A 24,153-nucleotide genomic window follows, 5' to 3' on the forward strand; every position below is an offset into this window, starting at 1 on the left:
TACTAGTTTTCACTCAGTAAAGACTAAGACATACCGCAATACTTTATGCAGTATCTGTTGTTTACATACTAGTTTTCACTCAGTAAAGGCTGAGACATACCGCAATACTTTATGCGGCATATGTTGTTTATATACTAGTTTTCACTCAGTAAAGACTAAGACATACCGTTACCTTTTCGGATGACTGAAGTATATATCACGTGGAAATGTATAAGAGAATATTTATTTAATTTTCATTTTCACCTAATATTCATATTTCAGTGTGACGTGTTTGTGTCAGAAATAAGCAAACACTATGCAAGAAAATATATTAAACATTTGAACCATGTGATTAGAAAGTATTAAAGCATGATCTTGTATAAACATTGTCTTATCAAAAATAGTTGAAAAAGCTTCATTAGTTTCAATTGTTGAATCATGGCAAAGTTTCTGACAAAATTAAACTTGTTTGGAGCCTCAGTTTGTACTGAATATTGAATTACAGAAATAATCGAAATATTGTACAGAAATAATCGAAAATTGGTTTAGTTTCAAATACTATAAACAAACATACATTGATTAATGTAATGTGATTTTGCATGAGTGTTTTCATGTTGTTTGAGAGCTAATTATGTAACTGCTTATTTAACTTTTGTATTAAGTCCTAACATATTGGGAAAATGTACATTTAAAAAAAAAAAAAAAAAAACTTTTGTAAATCAGTTTTCATTTCATATCATAGTTAAAATAATTTTTCATTTCAGTATTTAATATTTTGAAAGTCGTATATACATAGTGTTAAAGAGTACATTTTTCAATATTCTAAAATGAAGGGCAAGTAGTATTTTTACTTCACTGTACGTATTTTTAGAAATATATATTTTTAAGAATATTCTAAAATAAATAAAGATTATTTATTACTTTTTTGTTTGTTTGTTTCTATTGGATAATCGCTGTGTTTTATTAATATCATATTACTTTTACTTGATCATAGTTTATACATACAAAAATATTGTACCCCCATATTCCATTCCTTGTGGGAATATTTGTGTGCATACACTGACAATGCCTTAGCTTCATCAGGCAAAAGAACACTATTTGTTCAACGTATATGTGTGATCCATGCTTGAAACTGAATGACAGTTGCGTACGCATGGTTTTTCTGTCTTTGTACTGTAGACGCTTCATGCCCCTTTGACTGTGTGGAATGATGTGGCCATGAAAGAGATACACATTACTGTGGAACACACGAGGACTGTTGTTTGTAATTTTCACCTTTTGAGGGCCACAATGATTACTCAGTGTGTCTTCCCCCAGTTTAGTTGTGTGCAGTGTAAGATTATACATTTTGTTGTTTTAAAAAAACGAGAGAGAATTTTTTTGTCTCGCATGTGTGAGGCTGGTTGTACTAACATATTTGCTTCAAGAACGGATGGACAAATATTTAAAAAAAAATGTTGATACATACCCTTCGTATGCTTTCAGCCTGTGACAAGCCAATCAAGCCGACGACGAGAGATTAAAGGAAAGGCGGAGGATCCACCACAACCTCCAGTGGAAAGACCATTACGGAAAAAAGAGTTACAAAGACTTCTATCCCAAGCTGTACCAGAGAATTGTGTACAAAAACCTCCACCAAAAGGCATTCTTAAAAGTGAATCAATTTACGACAGAAAAAATAGTGGGAGTGATACTAGGACTATACCACCGCTTTCCAGAAACAGTGACAAGGATTACGGTAGCATTTACAGCTGGTTTGATGCAAATGGAGATGATGATCTGTACGAGTTTTCAGACTGTAGAAGTGTGTCTTGTTTTAATGATTCATCAGCTTTAACAAGTGAACTATTAGCTGACGATATTAATAACCAGGATATTAATAGTGTTGAAGTGGCGAGTTGTTACGAATCAATTGGAGCGACGACATGTTATGAATCAGTCCGAGCAAGTAGTGTTTGTGAATCATTTGATGTGTCAAGCTGTTATGAATCTGCTGATGTACTGAGTTGTTATGAATCTGTGATTACCAGTTCAACCACCAAGGAATTTCACTTGGAGCACCATGAAAGTAACGATTCGTTTGAAGTAGAAGCAGGAAGCAGTTATAGAAGTGATGTGGAAACTCCGATAATAGAAGAGGAAGAAGAAGAGACGGAAGAAGAAGTCAAGGAATACAAAGAAAGAGTAGAAGATGGTGGGGAAGAACAAAATAAAATGAAAAAATTTACAAAGAAGGATGAAGCTAAAGCCCCTGACCCAAGAAATATAGTAGATTCCTCGTTAGAAGGTGAGGTTGACGATGTTGTGGATGCTATTTATTCCGAGAAGAATAAAGAATCTGCATCAACATCAAAGCCAGTTACTTCAGATGATGTTGTAAGTGTCGCTTCAGCGTCATCATCATACACAACCAACTCTGTGTCGCGAAGAGAAAAGAGCGGTATTTTTTCGTTCTTTAAGTGGTTTCGTAAAGGAAAAGATGATTCATATGTTAAAAATGGTACACATAAGTTAGGTGCACCAGAACTTCAAAGTCAAAGTTCAAGCTGCGTTAGTATAAACACGCTAGTGAGTACTGCAAGTAGTTTTGCGTTTGTTCCAGGACATTTCTATAGAGGACCGTTTCGTCCAGAGAAAAGAATTAGTGTCGGCCCCGACACAGATACATACAGAAAGAGACTTCGACAAAGAGATAGGATACGTGAGTTAGATAAAAATCTCACGTTAAAGAGAAAATATAGATTATTTGGAAGCAGTATATCCCTTAATAAAGATAAAAATGTTCCCGAAGTTAATAAAGAAGAAGGAAGTTCGAATCTCAAAGTTGAAGAAGAGGTTAAAATATCAAATTTGAGTGTGCTGACTAAAGAAGTGAAACAACAAGGCAGAGATTCTCCAGGCAGTAAGAATTCTACTTTCGGTAGAAAAAAGCGCAAAGCACCGCCACCTCCTGTGATCTCTACAAGTCACTACAATGATCTAAGTCTTCCAAGTTCTTTAGAACACAAGTCAAGGGAGAAAGATAATCAAGAAGGTGACTCTGATAGCTTTCGGTTTAGCAACATGTCTCATCGAAGAACAAATAGTGAATCATCAAAGGACAAAAAGGCAGGAGCGTACTGTCATGTCAAGGGAAAACGCCGCGCACCACCCCCACCTATTCAGACGGAAGCGGCAGCCAATCCTGAGACTGAAGAACATTCCAAAAATAATTCCCTTGGAAGGTTTAGAAATCCTTTTGGAAGTTTTGGGAAGAAAAGACCAGCACCACAGCCACCCATGCATGATGATGATGATGAGGATGATGTTGACATTGAAGAGACTGAAAACAAAGTTAAAAATGCTCGAAGGAAAGAAGATAAAGAAATTCAAGCAAGTAATCAACAAAATACAGGATCGCGGTTAACACCGGAAGAGAGACAAAAACTTATTGACAATATTGCGTTTTTGAAAGCTCAAGCGAAACGACGAAGCATAAACTCACCTCCGGGAAGTCCAAATCTAGGGTGGAGAAATATACCAGAATCAAATGCAATTAATATTCCAGAGAAAAAGGACGTAGTTTGTAATGACTCACTAAAACTTGAACGCGGTGTTTTGAAGCAAAACAAACTTCTTTCAGGCAAAGTAGAAACAGGGAAAGAAAATACACCGAATACAGAAAATAAAGCTTCCATGTCTCCAAGGCCGTGGTACAAGCGCAGCATTACTAAAGACAGCGGAAAGAAAAGCTTAGAGAAGAAAAAGGAGAAGGAAGAATTGTGGATGCCAGAGGTTGGATATTCAAGAGCTAGCGGTGCAATTTCGAACGAAAGCTCTTTCAACATATTTACCAATTTTCTTAAAAGCGAAGAGAGCAAGAAAGCAGAAGACAAGAAAAAGAAGGAGAAAGAAGACAAAAGAAAATCGCAAGTCTCCATGTTGGCTAATATTAGCGAACTAGATCGCGAAGCTGCCGAGATTGTTCAAAGAGAGCAGCAAAGGGAACAGGCCCTTCTTGCGGCGGAAGATGCTAAATATTATTCTTCTCCTGAAGTTCCTTCACTACAACGAAATCGAGCATTAGCCCAGGAAGATTCTTCGAAATCAAAAGCAGACATACCACCAAAACGTAACACCACTAGAGAACTTATCTCCCTCTTTAATGCTATTAGTAATGTTTCTAAGATAACTGTTAACTCCAGTTTCTTTCCAAAGGACTTGGAAAAGAAGTTGTCCTTTGGTAGTAACAATGGTGAAAGCTCAAAATCTGGAGGCCAGCAACGTGACACAAAACAAAATGTAGCAATTGAGAAAGCCAAAGCAACAGAGCAACCAGGAAGTTCACCTGGTGTAAAAAAGAAGCATTCCAACCCTGTAGGAATTCAAGACAATGATCTCCCAATTAAAACAGCTAATATTGTAGAAACTAAATCTATATCTGGTCCATCAATGGTTAAATCAAACGAAGCAGAAGAAAAACCTAAGTCTCAGGTAATCTATGAAGCTAACCGCTACAGACGCCACCATTCACCAAGTCCCAGTATTCCAACCATTGCAGAACAATCAGAGTCTGCTAGTTCAGTTTTTAGTACTCCAGCTTCCACTTTGAATGAGAGAAAAGTTGATGCAGAGCCAACAAGCGCCTCTTTAAATGACGCATCCCCAGTAACGCCTGAACCACTACAGGAAGCTAAGAAAATCATTCTGTGGATATGTCCTCGCTGTACTTTGGAAAATCCACGCTGGCGGCTAACATGCGATGCTTGCGATATGTGGAGACCTGCTGTGAGGGAAGAGAAAGTAGTATTTGAGGATGAAGAGGAAGAAATCAATCAGAAAAGAGAAAGTAAAGCATCGTTACCAGAAACAAAGAAAGAACAAAAATCGGTTTCCGAAATGAATAAAGACAAAAATTCAAATAATACAGGAAAGAATGAAATGGTTAATCAAACGCAAACAAAACTTGAACAAACTTCTGATGTCAAAAGCTCTCCCACCGAAAAAGCCAGAAACGCTTATAAAACAGAAGTTGCAGAATCTAGTCGCAGCTCGCAGCAAAATAGTGAACCAAAAAGTACAGCGAGTATAATAAGTGATATTTTACAGCAAGATAAACATGACGGCAACAGAAATCCTGTAAGAAATGAAAAAACACAAGTCTCGAAAGTAGCAGTAACAAATGGAACATCTGTTGCAATCCGCTCGGATAGTAATACACCACTAGCAAAAAAATTAGCAGAGGTCGGGTCGACAAATATTCTATTCGACAAACAAAATACTGATATATCCAATAAGACTGCAAGTGCTCAAAATGTTCCTGTTATGCCAGCAAATTTCATTGGAGGTATAACAAAACAAGATGAAGCTAGAAGAAAAGATAGCGCGAATAAAATAAATGCGGTTGAAAAAATAGCTCAAAGGAATGAAGAAGAACCGGTTGGTAAAGAGCCTGACATTGAAGCAGTGAGGAAGGCTCGTCTTGCTTTTTTCAATCGCAGCTCGAAATTAGAAGACGACGAATTGGAAATTGATGGCAATAAAAAACATGTCTTGCCAGGAAGTCCTGAACTGAACTACAGGAAAGATGAAAGAACAAAAGATCCAGTGAAATCCAAAATGAATGAAAATTTACAAGAGAAGCAAATAGAGGAAGCTCGTGAAAAGATACAGAAAATGCCTGTAGCCGTCAATTCCAATGTATCGTTGGCAATTGAGAAACCACACAACAAAGTTACAACCCCTGAAAAAGCACCTCATGCAAGTGGTGCCATCCCTAAGAAGTTTGATGGCGCTGCAAAGAGAGGAGAGAATATACGTACCTCTCAAGATAGAACACAGCTTCCATCCGCTGTTGCAAAGAAGGAAAAGGAAAATAACAGTGAATCAAGAATGGTACCTGGAACTGTAGTTGTCTCAGTAACAACTGCTATTAATAGTGCAAAAGAGCCAAGCAAAATTCTTGAGAAACAAGATAAAATATTGCCAGAGAAATCAATTCAGTCATCTGGGCAAGGAGGAAAAACTGTAGAGAGTCTTAGGGAGGAAAACAAGATTAACATACGTAATGACAAAGCGCCAGTGTCCTCAGCGAACGGTAATGTAAAAAGATCATCTATACTAGTAGAGAAAGAAATTAATACAAATTTGGCATCGCCTATAAATAAACCTTATGATTTAAAGGATGAAAATAAGGCAAAAACGAGAGAAGATGAATTAATTATATCTGATGCGAATGTTAATGTTAAAATGGCATCTGTACCTGTAGAAAAGCAGCGTAATAGTTCAGTGTTTTCAGACAATTCGTCGCATCTTAATGGTGCCACACCAGAAAAGATCCCCCACAAAAAGAGTGACTCAACAGCGCCTGAACAGAAAGTTTCTAAACCTATTGTAGATGTCAAATCAAAAGATCAGGAGAGCACGTACAGCAAAAGAGAAACTGCGATGCAAGTTAATGTATCAGACGAAGTTAGAAATGCCTGCAAGTACGATGAATTAATAAGAAAACAATCGGTTGAAGAGAAACAGAAATTAAAGGAAATTCTGAAAGAAATGAAGAATTCTCTTCCTCATAAGCCTGATTCTGTAGTTTCTGTTACGGAACAGAATGGCATAGTGCCCAAGACTATTCAAGAATCAAATAAGAAAATTTCTGGTGTAAATACCGATAGTGCTGATGTAAATTCTAAGAAGATCATTGATAAGAATGAAATCATCCCTTCTAGTGTAAACAAATTACCAGAACAGAATTCTTCTGGAAACGCTGATGTCATCAAACAGAATGATATGCAGAAGCATGGAGCAATCAAGAAGGTCCCTCAAAAGCCCGCTAGACAAGATATTAAGTCTAAAATAAACGCAAATCAAGTTGGTAAGAAAGTGATAAGTGAAACGACCCAATGTAATGGTTATGCTGAAAGTGTTTCGAATAGTGTTAGTCAAAACGAAAAACCAGCAAATCTACCTGACAGTTCTCAGATAGCTGAAGCTATTCTTATTACAACCGAAACTGTATATGAAAATATAAAAGTAAGAAAAGTGCCTAATAAAGAAAATGTAGATAACAAACCGGCGAAAGTTTCAACTTCGGTCCAAACAAGTGGTATTGTACGAAAGTTACAGCCAATGCCCAGAACGAAGAAGACAACTACTAAAAATGAAATAGTGAAAATGTCATCAACTAATAATAGTAGTAGTAGTTCTGCTAGTGTTTCAGCTGCACAAGTTCCCATAACTATAGAAGAACTTGCAGCTGGAATTTCAAATTCTCCGACAGAAACAACAGTTGCCATTAAAGACGGTAAATTATTTACCTCATTGTCCAAAGATACACGTTTAGGAACGGGGACTTTCGAATTAATCGGTGCCAAAGACTTTGCTAGTATCGAAGCAACGAAAGTGGGAAATGAAGCGAAAGCAATTGTTCATGTGTATGCTAATGTTCCTGTACCTATAGCTGTTCCGGTATGTACGGTACCTCAAACAGAGAAACAAGTTGTCACTCAAGCTTTGAAATCAGTGCTGAAGGACACTAGTAATACAAAAAGTGGTGGCGGAAAAGAAATAAGACTAGTTCACTCTTCTCAACAGACTTCCCAAGATTCCAGAGAGGGTAGTGCAATCAGTAATGAAGCAGCTCGCAGTACTCCGCACCATAATGTTACGTGGAAAGATCCAGAACCAGTCAAGCAGCCCGAAGAAGTACAAGATTCCTCCGAGAAGAAGCCACCGCCACATCCTTCTCCAGCGCCTTCCTCCAAACGTAATCCAGAACAGCCCAAGAGTGAAGAAAGACCTGTGTCAGCGGCAAGTGGAGCACCTTCAGATGCTGGGTCCGTTGCAGGCAGCGATTACAGCGAAGTGGAACGGTTGACAGCTCAGCTTACGAAACCTAAAGGGTTGGCGGACTTTAAAGGTATAGTGCGTGCGGCATGGTTTTCTGCAGGCATGTTGTGGATTCTGTAATGTGAAGAGAGAAGCATGGATTTGACACGTGTGTTAACTAACAAAAGGCGTATATAGAAGCAGAGTAAGTATGTATGTGAAGTTAATGAAATGAAAATAACTAATACGAATCATATATAATGTGTGTATGTTATGAAAACAAAGTAAGTGTAATGTGTTTAATTTAGTAAGTGATCTACTATAGAATTGAATAAGCACTTCCTATGGCGCTATCGAGTACGCACATAGTTCTTACCTTACCGCAATGAAACCACAAAAAGTAGTACAGTCCCACCTCGCCACATTTATATAATAACTACTTGTAAAGTAACACAAGGTCAGTCAGACTGCATGGTGTCGCTAATATCAATTAATACCAAGCGAAAGACTGCTTATCAGATTTTGTGATTGTTACCATTGTTATAATTCTGTTTATCACATTTAAATGACGAGGTGAATTGAAAGAAAAGGATGAAAAACACAAAGTTGCTTTGAAATTTCCTATTATAGTTAAGCGCATAATTGAACTGTAGGATTTGTAATTACATTCGTTAAAGGCTTGGATTCAATAATTACTACTGTGAGCTGCCTAGGAGGACGATAGGCGCCAACAGGCTTATCCCTGTGCATATGCAGTTAATGATGCGAGCCGTCAAAGGCGGCTGTAACTTCAGAGTCAGATTCCAAGATCTTGCACCTGATTGATAAGTACATATTTCTAAAATGATTAACCAGAATTATAGAATTTTATGAAAACACCCTATAGTCATTTATAAATCTAATGTAGACTTGTTAATAATTTCATAGTCCAAAACCAACCAAGTGAGAATGATGAGTAAGAGGTCATTCTAAACCATGTAGATCATTGAAAAGAAACCTTTCATTATCGATTAGGAATATTTTGAAGAAGTATTCCAGTCAACAGTGAGGGGAATTGATGTGCTGACCACACTTCAACTCAAAAACATGAGTCCCGCAAGCCGGCTGGTAGACCCTAACCCTTACGGTTTCTAGCGCCAGGAATTTAAATTTTTTAACAGTCCATTGTGCAATTTTTGAAAATGCGATTTATTGCGACAATTTATTTTTGAAAATGCGACAGTTATCTGGAAAATGCGATTTAAAAAAGAATACCACTATTTGTCCAAGAATTGAATACAGTATGTAATTTATTTTTCTTTTAATCTATTGGTATTAACAAGCAGGTGTAGGTTAAAGATTAACGTTCTTACTTTACTGTTTGAATCTGATGACTGGCCATTCTGAATGAGGTTTTCCCACAAATCTTTCTTAGTTCTTCGGATGAATGCCTGGATGATACCTTTATAAATTCTGATCGACTTTTTCCCCACTGTTTTTTGGCGGGGGAGACCCGGGTTCGATTCCCGGCGGGAGGTCATGTGGTTCGGATTCCACGTTAATCAGTAGGTCCCGTCTCACACAGCCTCGCTGCTAAAAGGGACGTTAAACTCCAAATCAATTCAACTCATTTTTTTTCACTGTTATTAATATTGTTTTTGATTGTTAATGATTCGGTGTAAGTATGCGTTGCAGATTATATTTGAACTTTGTTAAATAAGTTAATTAAATGAAGGTAGATAAGACATGATGTAATTGAATGACCAGCTTTCTTTTGGAAACTCTCTACTCGAACACGTGTGTAGCATATTTTGATATATAGTCTTTCGACAAAGGCTCCAACTAGAAGATTATATGATTTCGTTTACTGCAAATATATTTATAATAAAGATTCTGTAATGAATCTTAACCCTTTAAGAGTAGTGTGTGTGCTGCTCAGACATAGGAAGATTTAACTCGAACCTGTGAAAGGGTGTTACTATGTTAAATTTATGTGTTAAAGAAAATTTGCTCGAATGTCGTTTTGCATGTTAGTATCTCCAAATGTCATTTTGCATTTAGAAAATTGTGTTACTTTTTTCGTTTGTAATTTTATTATAATTACAGTTCAACAGAAAGGAAGAAAAATACATTTGAGTTATTTGTAAATATAATTTAAATTACTGAAAAACCTGCATGTTACTTAATTGTGAAGAATTACAGAATATGCTTGAATTTATTAATATGTTAAGAATAATAGAATATCATTTTTTTAAAAGTACAATTATATTCTCGTTGTGTGAAAAGAATGTAGTGTTTTGATATTCTTAATTACACGGATGATACGAATTAAATTTTAAAATTGCTTGGAGCTTAAATGAAGTTTAAATTTTTATTTCTAGACTAACAGACTAACATTAGATCTAAACCTTCACGTTTTCACAACTTCGAAGAATGCGAAATTACACCTTATTATTATTATTATTATTATTATTATTATTATTATTATTATTATTATTATTATTATTATTATTATTATTATTATTATTATTATTGATAGCGAAAGATCAGATGCTTTGCTAAAAATATAATTCCTGTAGTATTAGCTGCTAAGGTTGCGAGCTGTTCTTTTGCTCCATTGCATTTAGTTAAAACGATCTGGATTACTGTTTCATTCTAAAAATTATCCAATTTAACATTTTAAATTGATTAAATGTATTAACATTACACAACTTCAAACAGTTATATCTGTTTATACAGGGTGAGGCAAAAAGATGTTAACATAAAATGGGGGTTTACTCACGTGAAATTACAAGGCAAAGATTTAGTTACAGGGTTTCAATTTGCCACCCATCCCGCTCAATGCATTTATGGAATCTGTCTATTGTTGATTGTATGAACCTCTGGGCCATTTGAGCAGAGATAGCAGCGATGACCTGAATGATGCGGTGCTTCAAGTCCTCCAAGTTGGTAGGTTTACTGACATACATACGTTGCTGGAATGTTGCTTCATCAGAAAACATGAGCAGAATATCCGTCTCCATGCACATCATTTCCAAGATAATTTGTGCAGTATTCACGTCTGCTTGTCCGCGTTTGTGAGATCTGCATAATCTGCAAGTGGTATGGCTTCATTCCTAAATCACTTGTGTAAAATTCTAACCATTGACCCTTAGAAATATTAATCTCTAGAGAAAGTCTGCGCGAAGACTTGGTTGAGCTGGCTACCATGCCCCCTGGACTAGGATAATATTCTCTTCAGTTTGGACAGATCTCTTTCTACCACTATTTCCCTTGCAATCGTCTTGAACGGACCTCATCCTTACGAACTTCTCGTAGATCCTAAAAATTGTCAGGAGCGAAGATGCATCCCGTCCGGTCCAGGCCGTGAATTTTCCTTGTACGATGCTTGGGGACTGAGAAACCTCCATCCAGGCAGCTATTTTCCTCCGTTGCTCAATGTAATATCGGCATGCCATGATTTAATCTGCAAAACAAAAAGAAAAAGAACACCCATTTAATGTTAATATCTTTTTGCCTCACCCTGTTTACTAATATCATGGTTTATATTTTAACTTAACTATGATAAGTACAAATTTGCTCTGAACCGTCCTATATTATTAATGACTTAACATGTAAATAGGCTTTAGATTCGAGAAGTTAATCTATCTGAACATAGGTTTGTTCTTAGTAGATTCGTGATTTGTCCGTTTTAAAACTCCCCTCGTAGTTATTTGCAGAGCACTGGATATTTCAAATCTTTATTATTATGCTGTTCATTACTTTTTGTAGCTGACCTAGAAGCTTCTCCACCTGAGCTAAATATGAACACTTTAGCTATTAATCGACTTCTGAGGAGGTTAGAGGCAGCCATCGCAGGAGGGCAACATCATCAGGCCGCTAAATTGGCTCGTGAACTAGCTCGATTGAAGATAAGTTGTTCGGTTACTCGTCATCGACGGAGCTTTGATACTAGTCCAGCTGCAATTACGTAAGTAAATAAATCTTGTTTTTAAATCTACTTTATCGATAAAACTATGATTAAGGCTATGAACAGAGGTTTATCAATTGTATGTTTCTAGACGCCAATTTATATATACTTTTTGTGTGTTATTTTTATTCATTTACTTAGTTTCAGATGCAGTTGTGAAGTCATTTTATACTAGAGAAAATAAGATGAACCACCAGCTCTATATATTAAAAGTATTATCCCGTACGGACTGGCGAAAATACTGTATTATATATATATAAACAAGTCGTGAGATTCGAAGCCTGAACCTTCCGATTGCGATTTGAAGATACTAACCAATACGGTCTTCCTATGACGCAGTTGCCTTGCCGAGTCATCATATATAATATATTCTTTTAAAAAGAATATAAAGTTTCTAAAATCTGAAATGTTATGAATTTTATATCTAAAATCTCTTGAATGTTATCATTACTCGCTATATAAAGTCAACTACTTCCGTGTTAAAATCGTAACGAGCGGCAACTCAGATTATCCATTAACGTACTTGGCTTCCCAATGTTGTTTACTTATTCGATTTCTTGGGCAGCGGTTTCCCAATACAGGACAACACAGAGCTTTAAACGTTGAGCGGAGTTGGAAAGGAATCATAGAAATTATGCAAGTGTGATTCGTAGCTCAAAATCGTAACTTTCGCAATTTCTTTATAACAAGCTTCTAGCTAATAAACCACAGTTTCTAGTAAAATTGTCAATAGCTATTAGGTATACATGTAGCTAATTTAGCCATGTTTTGTTTTGTTAATCACTACAAGTATATTGTAATTCATGGAATCCCTTAAAATAGGTCTTGTTGAGTTTCATCTGCTTTACACAAATATCGTTCAACTCTAAGTGTTCAAAGAACTGGCTTAATTTGTTACACAGTTACATATTAGTAACGAAATGAGTAGAACACATTGTCTTTAAAGTTAATTTTCAATTTGATTTAGGAATTAGACATATCTTCTGTGACTTTTGAAGACGAGTTTTAAACTCGTCCCCCCTCTCCCACTCCCTCCTGATTTCTTTTATAATTCCACTATAAATTTTCTCAAATTCGTTCGATTTTCATCTTATAAAATGTACATTTTCTTTGACTTTTTTCTGTAATCCCCTGTGCTTGTGGTTAAAATAAGTCAAGAATGAGCGGTGAATTCAACACCCTCGTGTGGTGTTGATTACTCTCCCTCCAGTTAAAAGAAATATATAGGAGTACATGTGTTCCATGATAATTTCCGTTCGATTTTGGTGTAATATGTCGTATATTTTCTTAAGGCATCACAATCATCCACTCTGCATGGAACTAAAATCAGTAAAGAATAAAGTAGTGGTAGTTTCGTATTATCCTGGCCCTTCCACGTCTTTTTTTTTTTTTTCCTCATGATAAATCACATACAACTCATTCTGATTTGATATAATATTATGTATGTTTTTTCTTTGACTCTTTGTCGTAATCCCCTGTGTCTAGCAATAAAATGAGCCAAGAATGAGTGGTGAATTTAGCCCCTAATGTGGTATGAATTACTCCCCCCTCTCAGATTAAAAGAATATGATTCAAGATATCTTTCGTAAAAATATTAGATATTCATGGTATGTGAAGTATACTTTTGAGGCTTCACAATCATTTCCACCACTACTTGGATTTAAAATCAATTGACAGTGAAAAATTTTACCTCTCCCTCTCCCCTCAGGTTTAAAACAGATTTCTTTTATAGTAACTTTACTAAGTATAATTCAATTTTAACACAATATGATGTAGATGTTTATTGAAGTTTGCACTTAATTCCCATTCTTGCAATTGAAGTCAGTCAAATATAAGGACTCACTTAACCCGCTTCCCTTCCCCCCCCCCCTCCTTCCACGAACATGTACTAAGTTTCGTAATATATATATATATATATATATATATATAAAATTTTGTTAAATATGGTCTAATTTGTACTGAGAATTTCCAATCGTCTGTATTGCTTGGATTTGAAATGAATCAATAATGAGGGAGCGCGTTCTCCCCAATTTTATATAACATATATCCCTGAATATTTATTAAACACGCAGATTTTTATAGAGCATTCCTTGTTTTGTCAGAGATTAGAGACTTACTTCAACAGGGTGTTACAAAAATGTATCACAATATTTTGGGAACAGATTCCTCTCATCAAAATACAAAAAAAGAAAGGAAAAAAAGAAAAAAAGAAAAAAAAGAAAGAAAGTTAATATGGATCTGTGCTCAAAAGTGGATAGTTTCGGAGTTGTAGGGTGTCGAAAACTTGAAACAAGTGAAATTTAAAAGTTCATAGCTCCACTACTACGGGACCCATCGTAGTCAGGTCAAGACATCACTGATGAACTGGTATTCGAACTATCCAAATAGCCATGTTTAAGAATGCTCCAGTATTTGCACACCAATTTTTAGAGAAGTAGGTGGAGAGTGATCAAGTACTCCCAAACAGCCTCTCTAAAAATGATTGTGCAAGTACCGGAGGTTCTGAAAGATGCATATTTGGATAGTTCACATACTAGCTCCTCAGTGATGTCTTGATCCGACTACGATCGGTCCTATAATAGTGGAACTGTGGACCTTTAAAGTTCATTTTTTCACGTTTTCAGCACCCTATAACTACCAAGCCATGTACTTCCGACCACAAGTCCATATGAACTTTTTTTTCTTATTTTGATGTACGTCGTAAAATATTGTGACGTACCCGAAATCTTGAATTTGGTTTTCATTAGAATTAGAAGAAACACTATAGTTAAGTTTTTATAATATAATATAACTTAAATTTTACGAAATATTTTCTTTGTAGGGTAGACATGTATGTGGAAGATAAAGTATCCCACCAAGGCCCAATTCCAATGCAGATAATCCCAACGATGACAGTGGGAGAACTGAAGGAAAAAGTAGAGCAGGAGTTCGAAATACCTGTTGGAGTTCAGAGGTGGATCCTGGGGAAACAACTAGCGTCCGATAATACAAAAACTCTCGAATCACTTAATGTCACTAGCAGTGGATGTCCGATATTTTTGTACCTAGTTGCTCCTGGTAAGTGAATATACTTTACTTCCTTTCTCATGTTCTGAAAATGTAAAATGTATTAAATAATAAAAAAAAAAAAAGTCTTTAATTAAAGAATGTAAATGTACAGTCCTGTTCCAAAGGAAAGGTTCATTTTTCGTTTTGAAACTATTTTACATTCAACATAAAGTATCGTACGTATTAAACAAAGACTATCTTTCGCTCCACTTTTATGTTTTCATTGCAACTTTCAATATTAAAATTACGCTTTCTACGTAAAAGTATTTTAAAGCAGAAGTGTTTTTATTTCAACGTTTCGTAGTTCTGTGTTTCTTTTGTTTCTTGGTTGTTGTTTCAATAAACAAAGGTAGTCCAGTATGCTTTACTATGTCAGACACGTTCTATTATATTCTTTAAATTAAGAACGCGTGTTAAGACGAGAAGGTGAGCGCAAATATGAAAACTCCATTTATAAACGGCAAACATCTTAATTCTTAATAATAAAGTTACGCTAATAGCTGACCTGTCTGACGGTGGTAATAGATGTCGCTAGCATGCAGGCAATTTGCCGATTTAAAACTATTGTGACAATTTAATTATAACTTAAACCCTACTGTTTCAGTTTATTTCAAAATGGAAAGTGATAACACTGAGCATGAACATGTTTTACTGTTTATTGTAATCATATTTAGATTTGTGCACTAATATTTTATGTAATAGCTTGTTGGTGGGCGGGCATATAAACAATTAGAACTTTTAATTAAGCACAACTTTTAACTTACATAGTATACAGCAGGTCAAAGGCTCGGTGCAACAATTGGTTTAAACAATTGTAATACAGAATGTATTTTTTATTATAATTATCTAAATTATTAAATTTACACTCAGTGTTAATAGGAATGGAACAATGATGGAATAACGCAAACATCTGATCACTGCACCAGAGAGAACTTAAAACCCCAATTTCCTGCTTCCCAACTTGACACTTTATTTCTCAAGTTCCAACTAATCATCTTCTGCTAACAATTTCTAGAACCTATCCATCGATTGTGGATATTTCGGTTTAGGATATCTTAACATACAGTGTGTATACAATTATATGAATGACTTTATTTATACTCAGTACCTTGGTATGGAAGAAATACAGTGAAACCTGTCAACTTGGCCACCTGCTTATCTTGGCCTAGTTGAACCTGCATTTTCCCATAAGACATTCGTTACTTACTACACTGTAAGTTGGCCACACTGAAGCAGTGTTTATCCTATGATGATAATGATAAATTTACGTGCGTATCTTGGCCACACAAAATACCATTTCGTTATTTTTCTTAACACTTTCGTATTCCCATATGAGAGGCAGATGTTCTGTATTTGTGACTGGAGAAAAAAAGCAAGGATTCGCGCGATTTGCTCTTGGAGGTCAATGGCCAGAAGACTACCCTGATAAAGGGGTGGTGAAGGAATATGTGAATAAGAAAAAGCACGTACAAGAATTCAGCAAATAGTTGTACGTATTTGTTTACCCTGTCTGTTTTGGTAAAACCATTAGCTATATCAGCTCCTCTCATCAGTGGGGAGCTTTAGTAATGCCGGAAAATTCTCAAGATTAAAACTAACCATTTCAATTGTCAACTATTGGCACCTGTCGGCTCAAAAGATAGCGGAGTTTTTGAGATATGAATTCCCGCAAGATTTTCTTAAAACATCTTCTGCTCCGAGGGAAACACTTCTAGCTCATTAACAAGAGGTAGTTAAGTACAATATTAGAATGTGCATATCTGCCAAAAAGAATAAAACGTCTAGAATGAACCACCATTCAGTAACAACTGAAAAGAAGTCATATAAATTACATATGAATTTCTCAATTTATAACTTAGCTTTTCTTGTTTTCAATCTAAATAACTCAGTGTGCTATAATATCAATTTTAATAAACTGCGTACATACGCTTCTATTTCATGGTTGTTTGTGTTATTGTGTTTTCAATCCGAATAATCCAATGTACCAGACTAGTTTTCAGGAAGAGAAAGGTATGCACATATATTAAACATACTATAATATTTTCTAGTACTATATATTTTTATGATTACTCTATATGCATTATTTATAAGTAGCTGTCGTGCCACTGCTAATTAAAATTTTATAATCAAGTAATACTAGAAATCTTATTCTAAAAATACACCAATCACACTTGTAAGTTGGCCACTTTTCGATGGAACCGACGGTGGCCAACATAGACAGGTTTCACTGTACTTGTATACGAGTAATTACACTGAAAAATTATTAATAAAGCTTACGGAATATATTGCAATATTAATTATAATCTGGATAATGTTCCTTCCATTATACTATTTTGTCTTCCAATATTTCGAATGCACCATTCTTTCTCAAGGCCACAAGAATTAAGTAGTAATTTGTGTAGAGTCTTCACAATATTCTTGTATCTTAACAGCGGCTTAACAAGAAATATATCACACAGTATATTTATCTATACTTTTAGTTTTGTCTTCTTGACCCAGAAGGCATGTTAACTTAAACACATAGTTAGATTTAGTGTTTTCAAATTTTTAAAAAACTAGTTCATTAGGTATTACTAAAACCTGTATTCTTGTTTTAGGAATCGTTGTTTCTTAAAGGTAATAACATCCATCCACTCAACCGACGACTGCTTCAATTTTAGTCAATTTTGAAAATTGAAGTAGTCGCCGGTTAAATGGATGGATGATATCAGAAGAAATTACAGATAAAATAATATAATTGGAAGGAATATTATTCAGATTAATAGATAATTAATATACAAAAAAGTTTGGCCATTGGATTGGAGGAAACTTTATGAAGCTTGAGCATTTTTAACAAACTGATGTTTAGTTGCAGAATAAAAATAAAGCGGAGAAACAACAACAACAACAGAAAAGAAGGTTGTGTCAATTGGTAATTGATTTTTACTGCAGTGACAGATCGGAGTTCGAATCCATGTCAGTCCAGTTTTCAGATTTTTTTGTTACTCCAAGTACGTATGTTTAATAGTTTAAATTATATCATTTGTAAAACTCAATTTTACGATGTTAATTTTAGACCCAGACCATGATGCAGAAGGAGCAATTGAAGGAGAAGGAGCAGTTGGTGGCGTTATACCAGAAGAACCAGAGAAAATGGAAGAACCTCCGCCTCCGGCTAACAAAAGTGGAGGGTGGTACTATAATTACGAGGAAGATCATTATAGCTTCTGTGAGGATACGGAATCTGAATTGTCTCAAGACATTTCAAGGTAAGTGAAGAAAAATCCAACAACATTTATTTTACACTAGCATCATTTACCCGCTTCGCTGGGTTAAATTAAGAAGAAATAGTAGTATGTTCCGTTAGTCAGTCAGTTTTTACTATTACTAATGCGCTCTTTGATATGGGTCGTTTTCTCTGATCTTTTCTATGATATATCTTTTCTATGATATATATCCCTCTCCTCCTTAATTTGCGGGGCAGAATTTGGATTTAAACGGCATCAGAAGTTGAATTGAATTGATTTTAGTTTAGCGTCCCTTTCAGCAGCGAGGCTATATGAGACGTGGACCTACTGATTAACGCGGAATCCGAACCACATGAGCTCCCGCCAGGAATCGAACCCGGGTTCCCCACGTCAAAGGCGCGTACGCTAACCGCTTAGCCACGAGGGAGCTCGGCATCAGAAGTGTCAGTGTTCATATCATCAACCTGGAACTCTATAGATTCGGCACTAATATTCGTCATATTAGATCATTTTTAAATGTCTCTCCCCTCCCCCTCTCTTAAGTTACACCGTCAAAGTGATATGGCAAAAACCATATCAGGTTTGAACCTCGGGATCGGTCAGGTGGTTCTAGAGTTATCAAATTCTATTTATTTTTATATATTTTCCCTCCCACTCCTTCCTCTAAATTCTATCGTCAAAGTGAAATTATTAAAAAAAATAAAATAAAATAATATCAGGCCCGAACCATATCTATGTTAAAAATTTAATCGAGATTGATCGTGTGGTTCAAGAGTTATTAAGTTTTATTTGTTTCTTAACTTCTTCCTCCTCCTCCCCGAAGTTCTATTGTCAAAGTGAATAAATAAATACCATCCCAGGCGCAAACATTATCTATTTTGAAAATTTGATTGAGATTGGTCAGGTGGTTCAAAAGTGATGATGTCACAAAGACAGTCACTTTCCTTTTTATTTTACCAAAAACTTAATTATCAATTTACTAGAATTATTGGAAAACACGTGCACCATTGATTAGGAGTTCTCGCTTTCTTCTATGTCGTCGAAACCAAAAATGAGTCGCTGATATTAATAATTACAATCCCGATAGCAAGGAAAAGTAAACCGAAGGGAATGAAATTGCTGAAAATTTTGAAAAAAAAATACATTGATTTATTTAAAAATTTTATTTAGAATGTTAGAATTGAATGACAAATCGGGAGTCTACAAGATGAAATAAATTATTTTGTTTCTAAGTTGTTTATGATGGAATTGAAGATTACATTTTCCAGGATTGGAAGGAAATAAAGATCGTAATTTTTTTAAACCTCTAGTTCTCGATTGATTTTCAAGAAAGTAGCAACTTTTCCTTGTCTTTCTCTTTTCTTCTTCTTGTCGGTCATTCCGAGAAAAAAGAGGAAAAATGGAGAATAGTTGGCACGACTTTAGCAAGGTAAAATTTTAGAAAAAGAAATTTACAAACAACTACGGTTATATAAACTTGTTTCTTTTTCATTTTATTTTAATAGGGAGACAAGCCCACCCGTTTCAGATAAAGAGGAAGATATTCCTGTCAACAATGCTAGAGTTACGGAAACGACTGCAGGACGAACTGTACCTTCTAATGTATCAGAAGCAGGACCCTCAAATGTACAAAATATCGATGCTGCTGCTGCTACTGTTATTGCGGAAAACCCACCTGCACAAAACAAAACTGGCACGTTGTTACTGGGTAAGTAAAGGTTTCAGTAATTCAGTTCAGGAACTCAGTAAGCGCAGTTTGGATACAATCGCTCTATTTATCACGTGAGTGTGTGCTTTTCTCTGGACGCTCATGAATTATAGACATTCCCAGATTCACATGCGATTTCTACATTTAGTTAAGCATTGGTAGCTCTATATATATTCTTTTGCTAAAATTTCGCTTTATTTTTATAAATTATTTCCAAATAAATAAATCTTTATAACTTGCAGTGAAAATATGCTTTCCTCAAAATTAAATACGGATAGTGAGGTTCGTCTTATACGTCGGCAAATGCTTTAACTGATCTAGAATAATACATTATTATTAACAATTATTTGTTGGATGATCCGTTTTTTAATTCATAATAAATATAATGTATTTTAATTACCTATGATCTGTGTAAGTCATATTCAAATACCTTTGAATGCCTATGTTTCCACAAAAACTATCGTCATAGTTTGTATGATATAGTAACTAGTTTTTAAAAGTGTTTATTAAAGTAGAAGAGGTAAATAAATTTAAAATCTTAACTTTAAAAGAATTAATGATGAAAAATCATGTTACGACTCACAGAGTTTTTTTTTATTGTCACGACTATAGAGAATTACAGACTACACCAAGATTTCTTATCAGCAGTAGATGCATGGAAGAGGCATTAAGGCCATCCACGGACTGCTAATGAGTCAAGTGTTCCTATCATTACAATGGGTTAACTCCTTCCCGTTGTCACTAAGAAGCACAAGAAGATTGGCCATCTTCCTTCTTATAATGTCACCCGAAGGAAAAAGTTGGTTTGGTTTGTGCTCAAACTACAATACCATAAATATTAATAAAACTAATAGCATAATTGTGCTTGTTGTATTGTATGGACCTAAAATTTGGTCACACTGACACACAGTCAAGAAGAGAGACTGAGAGTTTTCGAAAGCAATATTGTGAGAAAAAATATTTGGCATTAAAAGGTGAGTAAGTGAATGAATTTGGGACCCTAATAATGTTTAACTTCACAATAATTATAGGTCAATGAATACCATGCATATAATAAAGCAGAAACATTTAAGATAGGCAAGACATAGCGAAGATACATGGATAATATGCGCAGGGTGCATAAAGTTGTAGTCGAGGAGCGTAGAGGAAAGTGATGTTTGAATAAACAAAAAATAAAATGGGAGAATAGCATAAGCAAGATCTTGGAGAAGTGGTTGTAAACAATCTAAAGTGGATTCTCTTGGTACCTGATGCAATTCAATGAAGAAGTTTTGTGCTTGGGATGAGGAATCTTTTAGTCCTTTAAGCCGCTGAATATGGTAGTTAGGTCTTCGTTTGATTAAATTGTTAGACATCTAAAACATTAGTTTTAAGCTAACAAGTTCTATTTGTAATTTTTATAATGTTTTATTTGATTGTTCTTAGGTTGGACGTGCGTAGTGTGTACGTTGGTAAACGCTCCCACAAGGCCTGGATGTGCAGCATGTACAGCCGAACGCCCTGCCGAATACATAGTACCTCAGGAATATGAAGCAAATCAGCAGGAAGCAGAGAGGATAAGACGAGAGCAAGAATTGGACGAAGAACTTCAGCAGGTGATTGTTTCTCTTATTTATTTCTGAAGAAAGGAAGCGCGGTAGCTCAATAATAGAATGCTCACCTCTGATGCGAGAGGTCCTTTGATTCAATGCTAGACCATGTAAATTTTGTGACGGACAACATCTTTTTGTGGGTTTCTCGGAGTTCTCCCTTTCCTTTCACATTTTTATTACATCTATTCTTTCCTAACATTAATTCTTATTAAGAGTCTTCCTTAGCCTATTAAATTAAAGATCTCATTTAATCTTTATTTATGAAGAAAATCATCTCCATCCATTGCAATGTATATATGCACTATGCTTTGTATAAGAGCAATTTCTGTATTTATGTCCTGTGTGTTGCTGAAATTATACAAAAGGTTGTTCGGTTTATAATCGACAGATTCTCTCGTACCAATGGCATACCATGGGCTATCGCCTAACATCGCAATTTCTACTGCAATAAACTACGGTAGGGCCCAACCTTATGAATTGTATCCTTTTCCTCCGTGCAAGTTTTCTATAGACATGTGAGGGTGATGTTATAGACATCGTTTCAACAGTCTAAAGTTGCAGAAATTAATTGGACTGGCATCAGGCTTTTTTTGACAGGAATGTCGTGAAAAAGAATAACACAGATTGCCGTTTCCAGCTTTATGTCATGATAAAATCCAAGGGGATGGAGGATTTTTTTTTTTTTCATGTGAATCCGTACCTGGTTCTTGTTCACTCCATACAAAGGAGGAATGTCTTTTCGATTAATTGGGGATGATGGATTTCGATGGATTACAGAAAGTAGGCAGTATTCACCTTCACGTTTTAGTCTACTCTACGTACTTGGAACGTCCTCTCGTAAGCGTGTCCGTTAATAATCAAGATTCCATACGAGAAACTTTCCCTACACTGGCGGTAAAACTTAGTACGTTCCTTGCCAGAGGTATCACGATGTATAATTGCTCGAATGTTAGCATTAAGAGTGAGATAAGTGTAGGTTAGGGTATACCTTATTTAGGGTAATTTCGTGTTGCGATACGCACACTTGCTAAATATATTCTATGTGACCATATACACGCATTAGTGAAATAGCAGCTCTCTACGACAACGTAAATCCGTACCGACTTGACGACAAAGTCATGAAATAACGTTTCTACATTATAATATAATTTAGAATGTCGAACCGTAATAACGGAAAAACTCAAAGAGACAGAGAAACGAAACTTTGCACGAAGCAACTAGAGGAAGGATGACATCTGCCCGTGCATTGAGGGACATCACCGGATGCACAGTGTTGCCAACCCAAGAGAAAGTTGTACTTTTGTAAATCAAATGACCTAGATTGGATATCATCATTGGAAGCAACAATAAAAATAAAGACAAAAGAGATGGTAAACACAGCTCAGTGTTGCAAACTTACTTGTGCCCTACAGTTCAACATATTTCAAATTAAGCTCTTACTTTATTTGGTCACAACATATGCTAATATTGGCAAGCAAAGAGTTAAGTTCCGGTCTCATTAAATTACCTGTACGTAAGATATTCTAGTTTTAAGAATGATCTGCAATAGTTTATAGCACTGTCACTTTTAGGCCCAATTCGGCACTGGTTCCTATTACTGGATCAAATATGGAGGGCAAATTCGTTACGAAATTCTCCAAATGGTCATTTACACCCATTATACCCACCGTATTGGTTCCGGCATATTAAATTTTACGATTGTGACACACAAAATGTTATTAAAGACCTCACAAAGGAACTCAATTTTCGGACAATTTGAAGCTTCCGAACATATTTTGTTCGCCGAATTCTATCAGCCATTCTGAACATTTTACTTCTGACGTCATCATCATTATCAGCGACCTCGAAAACCCACGAGAACATAAATTCATGCAAATTGCACGATATTTTTATATTTTGACCAGGTTGTTAGGATTCCAGCCCACTGTGCAGAATTGCCATTTTTTACAAATATTAATACCGAATATATCGGTCAGTACGTGACTTATCGATCTCACATAACCACGGTACTGTTCCTCATGCTCTATCGCCTTGCATTAAAGGTTTTAAACCATACTGCACTATTCGAGTTATTGCACCTTTTCCAAAAACAACATTTCTATTCTGTTAATGGCAATACTGTTCAACGGATCCTTCTAGACCTGGAGTCAGCATATAAGTTCTTGTCAAAATTTAATTTTAGGTGCAGAGAACGTTAGTACCTCACTCCCTGTGTGTGCCACGGCGTTTGCATTTAACACATGCTTCACGTTATTTCTCTAAAAGTTTGCAACACTGATCTGCGCCTATCATCTCTTTTGTCTTTATTTTCAATATTGCTTCCAATAATGATATCCAATTTAGGTTATTCGATTCACAAAAACAAAACATTCTCTTGGGTTGGCAACACTGTTCATCCGATGATGTTCTTCAATACATGGGCAGATGTTCTTCCTCTAGTTGCTTCGTGCAAAGTTTTGTTTCTCTGCCTCTTTTAGTTTCTCCGTTATTACGGTTGGACATTCTAAATTATATTATAATGTAGAAACGTTATTTCAAGACTTTGTCGTCAAGTCGGCACGGGTTACCGTTGTCGTAGGGAGCTGCTATTTCACTAATGCGTGTTTATGGTTACATAGGATACATTTAGCGGGTGTGCGTATCGCAACACAGAATTATCCTAAATAAGGGACACCCTAGTGTAGGTATTATCTAATGTGACAGCTATCTTCCGTTTAACTCCCCTCCACCTCTGCATTTCATGCAGCTTGTTTTATGTTTAACAATGTGGCACTCAGTGATGATTTCAGTAGGAGAGAAATCCCCGGAACTACTTAGAAATTCGAGGCCGCGGTGACTCAGTGG

At 35.7% G+C, this 24,153-nt stretch overlaps 1 protein-coding gene across 1 annotated transcript in view; it reads left to right on the top strand.

Annotated features, from left to right (window-relative positions):
• The window catches only part of LOC145686423 (uncharacterized), a 119,048-nt gene that overhangs the window by 74,527 nt on the left and 20,368 nt on the right, over positions 1 to 24,153 (top strand). Inside the window, exons 5-10 of the mRNA XM_081759720.1 lie at positions 1,465 to 7,876; positions 11,536 to 11,734; positions 14,556 to 14,791; positions 17,838 to 18,030; positions 19,515 to 19,717; positions 21,143 to 21,312. Coding sequence (XP_081615846.1) covers positions 1,465 to 7,876; positions 11,536 to 11,734; positions 14,556 to 14,791; positions 17,838 to 18,030; positions 19,515 to 19,717; positions 21,143 to 21,312 — 7,413 coding nt within the window. The remainder of the gene's footprint in view (positions 1 to 1,464; positions 7,877 to 11,535; positions 11,735 to 14,555; positions 14,792 to 17,837; positions 18,031 to 19,514; positions 19,718 to 21,142; positions 21,313 to 24,153) is intronic.

Source organism: Thermobia domestica, chromosome 1 (assembly GCF_964235325.1).
Source record: "Thermobia domestica chromosome 1, izTheDome1.hap1.1, whole genome shotgun sequence".
Taxonomy (NCBI): domain Eukaryota; kingdom Metazoa; phylum Arthropoda; class Insecta; order Zygentoma; family Lepismatidae; genus Thermobia; species Thermobia domestica.